We start from the raw sequence: 10888 nt of genomic DNA, 5'->3' as shown, positions 1-10888 counted from the left end.
GCCATTAATAACTTTGTTAACGTCGTTATCTGTCTTTGCACAGGAGGAACAGCACCTCTTTAACTAAGCAGCAGACAATGTTAGACGCAGTGCGCGGGCTGTCAGGGGATGGGAGGATATCAGGATGCTCTCATTTGTTTACAGCAATTACACTAATATCCCAAAATTGCACGGAGCAGCTTCAACTGATTACAACTCCAGCTCTGAGTCAGAAGCTAATAAATAAGAAAACAAAAACACATAGGCACACATGGCGCAAATAACTGAAATTAATGTAAATTATTGCTTTGGCTGATACAGTGGAGAAACATTCAATTAATCAAAACACAAATTTACATCAAACAATCAAGAATGCAATGGAACATTCAGAAAAGAGTTTGGGGACAGATGTAAGATGAATATATTAGTGTCTGTTCACAAAATCGTTTTATTTTCTGGGAATAAATCTCTATATGTGCCTGCAGAAAAACATGTTTGGTCTGAATTTGTATTTATTTGTAGTCTAATTGGGATAATCAGAAGTTGGAACAGGACACAATGCAGGCTGCATGTGAGTAACAACTAAATACTACTAATAAACACAACAAATTAGAATATAAGAATATTTCCATACACCATTAAGCTGATTTTACAAATCTTTAATTGAAGTTCACAGGTGTGACTGCGAGTTCTCCACATATATCTTATATCAATATTTTTTTGGCAAGAAGTCATATAGACACAAAAGGCTCTGTACAATCTGTAATTATGAACTATTACTGAAAATGTGAATTGATAAATTGGCCCAAATTGATTTATCTTGACTGAATCAGCATCATCTACATTTCTTTGATGCTTTGACGTTCATTATTCAAATTTATAGCTGTTTACCTCTATTCACCGGTCGCCTCACCAGCTAACTGACGACATAATCTGTTCTACTCAATAAATTGCATTCAATGATGGATTATTTAGTTAAGAAATCAACTTATTTGGTTAGGTGCCGGCGCAAGAAACGTGATACATTACTAATGAAGAAAGGCTGTGACACAATCAAGTATCAAAGCAACAAATCAAGTGTTGGTGTGGTGCAGCCTCCTCATGCACAGCTACAATCGCTATGGTCATCTGTGATGCTGGTGGTCTAACACTGCTGTGTGGCTGTAAGATAGAGGCAGTGTGTAAAGTGTGTGTGTGTGTGTGTGTGTGTGTCTGTGAGTGTGAGGTGTTGGCAGTGATGTGGCATGGCGTTAGCTGGGAGGAGGTGTGTGAACATAGAAGAGAGAGAGAGAGAGAGAGAGAGAGAGAGAGAGAGAGAGAGAGAGAGAGAGAGAGAGAGAGAGAGAGAGAGAGAGAGAGAGAGAGAGAGAGAGAGAGAGAGAGAGAGAGAGAGAGAGAGAGAGAGAGAGAGAGAGAGAGAGAGAGAGAGAGAGAGAGAGACTCCGTAAATGTCTACAGCAGATGCTTACCAGACATCCAGGGGTGACCTCTGAGGGGATGTGAGAGAGTGTGTGGTGGGGTGGGGTTGGGGGCGTAGTCACAGGTCATGGGTCCTGTTTAGAGGTTAACAAGGTGGAGGTCAGAGGCGGCGAAGTGGGGACACAGTGCCATATCTGGGTTCTTCAGCTGCCGAAGGATCCTCCGGTGGAACTTGGAGCGAACTCGGTTGAACTCCATGATGTCACTGGGATCCTCTTCAATCCAGAAACGGTGAAACTCCTGCATCAGGTAACCTAACATGGACCACAGGACAACTTCAAAATAAACCTTGACAAAGTTCTAAAGTTAGAAATCCAGGAATGTTCATCCACTCTTAGGCTGGAGGCCAAAGGTAACACGTGATTAGATTAACAGTTGAATTGAATTGAATTTCAGCCTGTTTGCTATTTCTATTGTGCCAAGACATATCACTTTATATCACTCTGACACTGACTTAAGATACTTGGCATAGTTCAAAATGACGAACTGATATAGTTGACTTGTAATTTCACTTGGAATTGGTCTACTGACTCAGACAGACTTGATACCTTGCCCTAGTCAAAGATTGAATATGATTTAAAAAATGTATTAGTCATAAGTGTGTGTATTGTCATTTTTCATAAAAAATAAACCAGCTTAATTGTGCTCAGAAAATTAATTATTAATGCCAAACATATTCAGGTTCTCTCATAATTTGTTCCATATTGAGCTGAGAAACCACTGAAAGACAATCACGACACATTCAATCGCATAAACTACATCAAGTTGTGGCTTCCTACAGGCAGCTATGGAGGCTCATGCTAAATGCATACTTCTATAATTCACTTCTACTTCTGAAACCTTAATCTTGCAATATGTCTGAAAGTTCTACCTCTTATCAAGTATCCAGGATCTGATTTAAAACCATATTTATTCAGAATAAACCCAACAACTCACAGAAGGTCTGTTGGAAGTGCAGTAAGCTGGGCATCTCAGGGGCCACGTTGTACAGGTGGGTCTTCAGAGCTCCGGTCACCAGCAGAGAGTACGCCAGGTCTGTGATGTTGATGCCCACAATGGCAAAGGAGTAACTGGAAGGGAAATTATTAATATAACACACACCAGTTAGTCTAGATCTTGCGGAATGGGCATCTTCAAAATGAAAGTTAATCTCTGTAAAAGATGTGAACTAAATGACAGATTTAAAAAATGTGTGTTTTATGTGGAAGCACATGTTTTAGGCCTTTAAATTATGCTGATGGGTCTTCAGATTTATGCTGCTATGGCAACAGCGTTTATTCAGTATTTATGTTGTCTGGGACACTTTGCAGTAAAAGGCAGACGTTCTTGACTGTGTTACCTTCACCACCAGTATTTATCTGCTTTTGGCAGAATAGCTAAAAAAAGACAGATTTTTAGGAAATACCTAAAGGAAGAGTTTATGAGATTGTGAGTGAGATCCAGACCAGGATACAATAAAAATACATAAGACCAGAGCGAGTGCATACTGTGATAGACTATCAAGAGGGACAATTTAGCACAGATCTAAATATTGATCCAGTCCTGGCAGGTTAAAATATAGTACATGTAGCTACAATGCTGCTGATTAAGAAGTTAACAAATGGCTTTGATATAATCTGTAACATTAATAGGTATAGATATACACATAGATCCATACGATGATTTGATTCAAATAGCTGTTCAGACAGAGGCCATATTTATGGCATTGTTCAGTGTCTCCAAATATGTGGCTAAAATGCTTGCCAACTCTTACAGGTATAGGATTAGAGGATGATGCTTGTGAAAATGATTTTGCCTTTGAATGCTTTAACTGCTGCTGCTGAAGATGCCCTGAATTAATGTCAGAAGAAATCATCAAACCTCCATCAGCATTAGCCTGATTTCATCATAAACTTGCATGAGGACATTGGAGACACTTACCCAATAGCTTTATCTGCATTCTTCAACTCCCATTCAGGTTTGTTCGTCTCACTGTGAACAACACTGCTCAGTTATGGACTGTTTACATGTAAAAAGCATCATATGGTTCAGATGAATTGACATTGATGTATATTTACTGAGGTTTTCATTGTTGTCATTGATGATTTTTAAGAAGCAAATACCCTTTAATCATTCAAGATAAATATCAACAAATCGGTTTTAGACTTCTTTGTATTTTCGATGAAAAGTCTCTTCTCTGCTGTCTTCTCTGTTGCAAACTCAAACTGAGAGTTAGGCTGACATCACCTCTGTTCCCATGAAAATCCTGCCTGGTGCAGCTCCACACACACACAATGCAAACATCAACAGAAAAGACAAAGCAATGAATTCAACAGAAAGCGTGTGAATGAAAGTGAAATAAAGTACCTGGACTTTCTGTCTGTGCTCCTACAGTGCATGTGAGAAATAGGGAAGCATGGGCCAAAAGTGGAGGTGAAGAGAAAAAAGAATAATGTTGATTTCTGAAATGAGACAGCTCAGTGAGTTGGCAGTGATAAGTGAACAATATCAACAACAAATCACACACGTGAACGCTGGCTTACTAGCAGCAGCCAGTGAAAGGTGGAGCAGTGAATGATGCAAAGCCATAAGAATACAGTCGAGCAGAATATGGCAAATGTAGAATTATGGATGACATATTGCTGAAAGCTGAAGGCACAAACCTGCTTTCAGGTGGAAAGTCATGTTGTCTAACTGGAACACTGACACATCGTATGCATGCGCAAACATAAAGAACGACCATTTGGAAGCCTATAACCATGATTGTATGGTTACTCACACCCCAAAGCTGCAGCTCAGCTACTTCCCTTGATTAATCTATTAATAAATACCAAGTGTGATCCTTGATATCAAGTCAGCGGGTCAATGATGTTCTGATGTGCCGGGATCCATTTGTACATCTAGGGGAAAATTGTGTTCAATCTACCTGTATGCAACTGGTTTGTCATATAAATTATGCACTTAATTTAGTTTTTCATGGTTTAAGTTAAAAGTAATTATTACAAAGATAAGCCTGTCAGTTTTGGTAGAGTTTGCAGTGTCATAAACTGGTGGTTCACATTAAAATGAGAATTGATTCATAAATAACTACATAAACCTTTCCAGGCCTACACTACCAGTCAAAAGTTTGGACACACCTTCTCATTCTTCTCTTCTCTTCTCAGTCCAAACTTTTGAGTGGTAGTATTTATTTATTATTTTATTATTTTACTTATTCCTATTTCTAACTTTCAGCATGATTGCTAGGAGGGATTCTGAGATAAACAAGGGTCCTGCTTTGACATGATGAATAGAAGAGTCTTTTTTTTTGTCCAGCAGTCTCATTTTAAAGCAAACTTAAAATGAAATACTCATTGACGTAATATAGGTAATGTGCATTATTGAAGACAATGACCATAAATCGCTGATTATAATCATAACAGTGTGTAAAAGTGGAGTGGATGGTGGTTTCCTTACTTGTGCTTTGGTTGCAAGGAGTCATGGAGCATCTGCAGAGCTGTGACCTTATCATGCTCTGCAAAATACCTACAGGGAGATAAGAGAGGCTTTAGGAAAAGGGAATTTTGAACACACCTTTGTATATGAAGATGATAAGCACTCATCTGTGTATCACATTTCATATAGTTGTTATTTTTCTCTCATGTCTAACTTGACTAACGCTGACTTATTTTCAAGGTTGGCCTCATTATCTGAGTTCATCCAGAGTGACTGAATGCTCACAGCAGGTTGTGCAGCCCGAGCAGGCCCATGCCTCTGAAATCAGTCTTGGGATCGCTGCCTTGGAAACCGATCTCACACCACTGTTTGGAGATGCGACCTGTGAGGGGCGTGTCAGGACGCAACTCCTTCCATAGCTGCATACACACACAAAAACACATACAGATGAATACAATCCCCTTAAACTGTGAGCAAGACAGCATCCTACAAGTGAATAACCAACATGTCAATCTGTCCTATCCGTCAAACATGAATTATACTGAGTAAATACATGGACTACTGTTCCATACAGGCATTGTTTTCTAAATGGATAAGGCACTCTGACAGCTAATATGCCATTAACCATAAATAAGACATAATAAAGACAAATGTTATTGTTGACTAAGAGGGTGATGCAGAGGGAATTATTTCCTCAACTAAATTGTTTCCAGTGTCAACACAATATCATGGAATATGAACAGCTGCATTACTGAACTTCAACACTGTGCTACAAACATTATTGTGCAGCATTAGATTTTATTGTTGTGTTATTTATTGTAAATGGCTGGGGATCTACACCTGTTGTTTCATATGTTACCCAAACAAGTGCAAATCAAGTTATAACAGGTGTCCCACAAGGGTCTCTCCATGTCACCACTTTGTTTTTGCACCTTTAGCATTTCTCCTATGTATGACACATCTCAAATAGAAAAGAAAATGTATAAATTATAATAAATAATATGGCTCTTTGGTATTATAGTATTGGATTTTATATAACATACATGTTTATATCTATACAGAAATTATGATAATTCCAATAACATGATATTGATATTGCCATAGATTTACAGTATGTAACCAAACATCTACCTTCATTAGCATGTCCTCGTGGTCGAGGTTCTCACAGTCGTAAGGCTCCCTGCGTAGCTTCTCCACCTCAGCCACCAGGCTCCTGTAGCCCACAATCTGCAGCAGACTGGCCTGCAGAGATATACTCAGCCTGGGGACAGACAGAGGACAGGAAGACATTACATTGGACAAATTAAAAATGTTGTTCTTGAGTCTCACTTGTTTGTTGCCTCCCTAGGTTACTTTCTGCATTGTAAATGATTAATATAAGTTGTTACATACTTAACCAAAATGTTTGTGTGTGTTTGAGTATGAAGAAATGGAAGCCATGTTGGTAATAAACATCAGCTCATGTAGATAGTATACTAGAGCAAAGTGCCCTTCGGGGCCTTTGTGCACTTTCAATGCCTTCAATGAAAACTTTAATATAAAGTAAGTAAGTATAAGTAAGATTAGAGTCTCACTGTGGGTTGGTGTCAGGGTTAATCTTCTTCAGGGCCATGATGTCATCAATAGTTTTCTCCACTTTGTCAGGATGGGTACTGAGAGCAGACTGCAGCAGCTACAGAGGACAGAGGACAGAGGGCATGATGCAGGAAAAGGGGGGAGGCACAGGGGACAGAGAGATTGCATCAAAAGGACACAGGGTAAGTACACACACATGTTAACACAGACAGACAGAGAGTTATTGAAATTTCACACACTCACCTCATTCTTGGAGTACCTCAAAGACGACTCTGGAAGAAAATATTTGTAAATCGTAAGAAAACCTGATGAAGTAACTTGAAAAGCACTGCTAAATATAACCTTCAAAATATATACACTCAACCATACTTAAAGTGCAATATACTCTAATGGCATATACATCATTAGAACTAATAGATATTCAACATGTAACAAGATAGACTTGTAATCACATATTTTAGGTCTGTTGTAGTAAACATATGCAAATTTCAACCTAATGAAGGTTAACATGATGTTTAAAAAAATCAATTCATTGCGTTAATTGGTATAATCCAAATATTAACAAGCATGTTGACATAATGACTTTAAAGCTATTGTAACGGTTTGATGTTGTGGTGATGTCATGACCATTTCACCATTTAAGTTTGCTAAATAAGGCCCAACCTATCTTGAGGGTCCTGCGGGCTCCATGCTTGTTGTTGTAGCAGATTCGCTGCAGCTCACAACGTCCAGTAAACTTCCTGGCAACAAACTTCAGTCCTCGCCACAGACATTTACAGTAGAGGAACACAAAGAACTGGGTCACCACTCTGGAGAGCAAAAGCAACAGAGAAGAGGGATCAGGCAGAGCGGGAGAGACAGATCCATGGACGTAACACAGTTAGATACATGGCTATTGTATAAACAGTTTAACATATTAAGACATCATTTACACCAGCTATTTGCTTTAACTTTTTAAGCTGTGGATTGCATAAACAATCGAGCTGGGTCTCAGGTACTGTTTTAAGGTTTTTGCTGGTCTTTCCAAACAAGCAGATGGGTAAACACTGTTTTGGGGAAAATTCAAAATGGTGTACAATCTAGTAAGGCGCAAATAGACATGAACCTACATGAATGGATGCAGATACACCCAAAAAGGTAAAAAAGAGATTTTTATTCTGTGACTTATAGTTCATAGTCAATGTCTTGTCCACAAACCACTACCACAGTGCCAGTAAGTTACATTAACAGAGACTTAACTGCAAAATGTGTATCACATAGTTCTATGTCCAGCGTAAGTCAAACTACTTGTACATGAAAAATAAATAATACTCAGAAAGTAATTTTGTACTCAATATGATAAATACAATCTTCAAATACTGTGACAACATGACAGTTATAATATATACATATTTCTATATACTCTGTGTCTTGCCCAACACTTCAGCTATACGTATAACGACTATTACATGAAACATTCAAGCCAGAGCCTTCACACTTAATGTCTCAATTAAGGAATTTTCTCGGAAGCAACACTTGTCTTCATCAGTATGAAGTAAGCAGAGAAACGTATAGATGTAACGATGGAGTGAAGACCTGACTTTGACAGGAGGAAAGGGGGATGTGTGAGAGAAAGGTATGAAGAAAAGAAGGCGAGAAAGCGGTCGACCAGGGGAGACTGCAGCAGATCTAAGTGTGCTATTTTTACAGGTGACACTGATTATGTAAAGGAAGGAGAGAGCATCTTGTGAAATGCATAGTGACCTATTAAGATGCTGTGCAGAATAAATGATTCCTGGCATTCACTCGCTTCACTCTGCAGCAAAGATTAAAGGCTCTGTTTGCATGGCAGCATAAAGAGCAGCTCAAGCAAACGCTACAACATGCTGCTATGACACGCTGAGAAAAGAGACCTTGAAATGGTATTTGCCTGTCACTTTGGTATTTTCATGTTCATGCAGGAGGGAGGGCGAGGGGGTAAAAACAGTTGAGGCATATAGTGCAAAGCAAGGTGATGGAATTTGTATTAACATTGGGCCTTTGGCATTGAGCTGGGATGAGACATCTCAAAAACACATTTGTTGTCATCACTATTTCTTTACAAACACGTGCAGCAATTACAGAGAAAGTATGAGCAATATAATGAGACACAAAAGAAGAAGTGAGGACGGTTGTATAACAGTCAGAACTTATTAGCTATTAATCAATCAGAGATTCTTATCATCTATCAAACACATTTCTCTGTTAAGATTACCTCGATGGAATCATAGACAACAACAAACTAAGCTACTGCCAAACAACAACACACGTTGCTGTGCTGCTGTGCAGATAACTTTTCTCTTCAACCAACTCTAACCAGACCTCTCTGGATAATCATGAATTCAGGGTTATTATGGGAAATTCTGAGTTGTCACATAATCAGTTTTAGCAGCTGTAGCATTACTTTCACATGTTAACAAAATCATTCAGTTCAACCAAAATGTAAGGGAGTTTTAAAGGGACAAACTCTTTTTGTATACTTATTTTATTGTAGCCCACATCAACCCCACTTTAAACATGGTAACTATGTAATTTGCAACTAACTGGCTGAAACCAACAACTATTTTGCATTTCACAGGATGGATGAGTTAAAAGGAGTGGTTATTAAAATGTAGTCAGTTTTTTATGTTTATCAACGAATTGGCAAATTGCAGTGGCAAAACATTATCTTCACTATTGATTCTTCCATGAGGTGATGTATCATCCCCAGAAGACAGTGAAACTGCTTTTGTAAATACAGTATATTAGCTTTCAATATCCCAAACCTGTGATGCAGGGGAGCAGAGCCTTGTCAAAAGAGAATTATAGCCTAACATTATCTTTCCTTTGTGACTAAGTGAAGATCAGGGCATTTCTTATTCTAGGCCTGTGAATGAGTCTTAGTTGCAGCCATGCCAGCAGCCGGTAATAGCTTAACACGATTCAATTCAATGCAATTTAACTTTATTTATACAGCACCAAACCACAACAACGTGTTATATCACCGTGATATAAAACAGAAAAAAGGAGCACAATCCCCACAATTATCGAGTATTGTTATTAATATAATCAAATCCAGAACGATTGGTCATTGTTTATGTAGTTGTTGGTTAATTGATTTATGTTAATTGACTAATGAATTAAACCTTTCAGCACTTCTGGCAACATTTGGTTTATATCAAAGTACTTTTGTAAAATATCTGGTAAAATCAACCAATCAGGACCAATCAAACGTCCTCTGTCTGAAAAGGTTTTCATCAACAAAAGCAAAATTCGAATAGATGTTTACCTCATTTCCACAACAAAACACGTAAATACAATACAATGAATGATATTGATGCCGAGGGAGAGTACTTGTGTTTACATGTGCTCTATAATTAAGAGGCCTCCTCTCTAAGCAACTCATCCAAACCACTTTACGCCACAACACACACACTCACACCAGTTATCGATTAACGAGAGGTTTAACGAGAGAATTGGGAATTCGTATGAGGCACCAGGTTGAAGCAAATGCCTGCTCAATCATTACTGCGGAGTGAAACTGCACACAGTGTTGAAAAGGGGGCGCATTTAGCGTCTCTTTCACCGTGTATTCCTTCATGTCAGCTGCAGATCTGTCGCTGAATTGCCGCAACAGTGGAGTGTGTGTGTGTGTGTGTGTGTGTTTGTGCTATTTACCTTAGAAAATGCTTCATCTTGACCGCTTTCGATTCTCTCGCGTGGTCGCTTCTGTATCTGTAGCCTGATTACCTGAGAACAGACGGAATGAAAGGAGAAGGTTTGAGAGGATCACAGGCCCACACGTCACGGTGGAACGTGTCTGGAGCTGTCCGCGGTGCTGAAACATTACCGCGCATGTAAATCCGCGTCTACGGGCTCTGACCTGATAGCTCCGGTTTGCACTGCACGGCACGTATTCGGTACATTGACAAACAGAGACAGAGACGGATGACCAAGTGCGCATTTATTAACGTCCGTGGCGATGCTCGATCCACCAAATCAGGCTGTTTCTCGTCCTCAGGCTGATTAGCAAGCATTGCACATATATACGCGTAATCCGCAGGTGCTAATCATGACTGCAACCACCGTAGCTGCATAAATAACAACACTGAATATAGAGATGGGAGATTGTCTTACCGTTTGGAAGGGAAAAGGCGAAACAAAGATGGGATGCGGCGGTATGCAGCTTTTGGTCCTCTTCGCTCAGCTACAGCCGCCTGCTCTCCTCCATGATGACAGTCACTGACTGAGGCTGAGGGGGGTCACAGCCCACAGCAACGCAGTGAGAACACTCAGTCAAACCGCTGATTAACAGGCTTTTCAGTCAAATAGTTACAAATGAATTATTATCGGATTAGATAAGGGATTCAATGTATCTTAATATAATAACTTGTAATACACAATTTGCTACACAAATTATAGACATGATTCACATAATTACTAC

At 39.2% G+C, this 10888-nt stretch overlaps 1 protein-coding gene across 2 annotated transcripts; it reads right to left on the bottom strand.

Moving 5' to 3' along the window:
- Positions 1-1536: 1536 nt before the first annotated feature.
- Positions 1537-10139, bottom strand: elmod1 (ELMO/CED-12 domain containing 1). 2 transcript variants are annotated; one of them, XM_076161384.1, is made up of 11 exons: positions 10123-10139; positions 7111-7256; positions 6691-6719; positions 6447-6544; positions 6004-6133; positions 5158-5291; positions 4900-4962; positions 3811-3825; positions 3379-3444; positions 2395-2528; positions 1537-1712 (listed from the first exon to the last, which is right to left on the bottom strand). In XM_076161384.1, the coding sequence occupies exons 1-11, from the start codon at positions 10137-10139 to the stop codon at positions 1537-1539; spliced, it is 1008 nt and encodes a 335-aa protein (XP_076017499.1). The 2 variants fall into 2 exon arrangements, with proteins under 2 accessions (XP_076017499.1, XP_076017501.1); XM_076161386.1 differs by lacking the exon at positions 3811-3825 and having other exon boundaries at positions 3379-3429; positions 4894-4962.
- Between the last annotated feature and the right edge of the window lie 749 nt (positions 10140-10888).

This window comes from Genypterus blacodes, unplaced genomic scaffold, assembly GCF_046128005.1.
Source record: "Genypterus blacodes isolate CSIRO-AG114 ecotype Tasmania unplaced genomic scaffold, CSIRO-AGI_Gbla_v1 ptg000111l_1, whole genome shotgun sequence".
NCBI lineage: Eukaryota > Metazoa > Chordata > Actinopteri > Ophidiiformes > Ophidiidae > Genypterus > Genypterus blacodes.
This window is presented reverse-complemented; position numbering and strand designations above follow the sequence as displayed.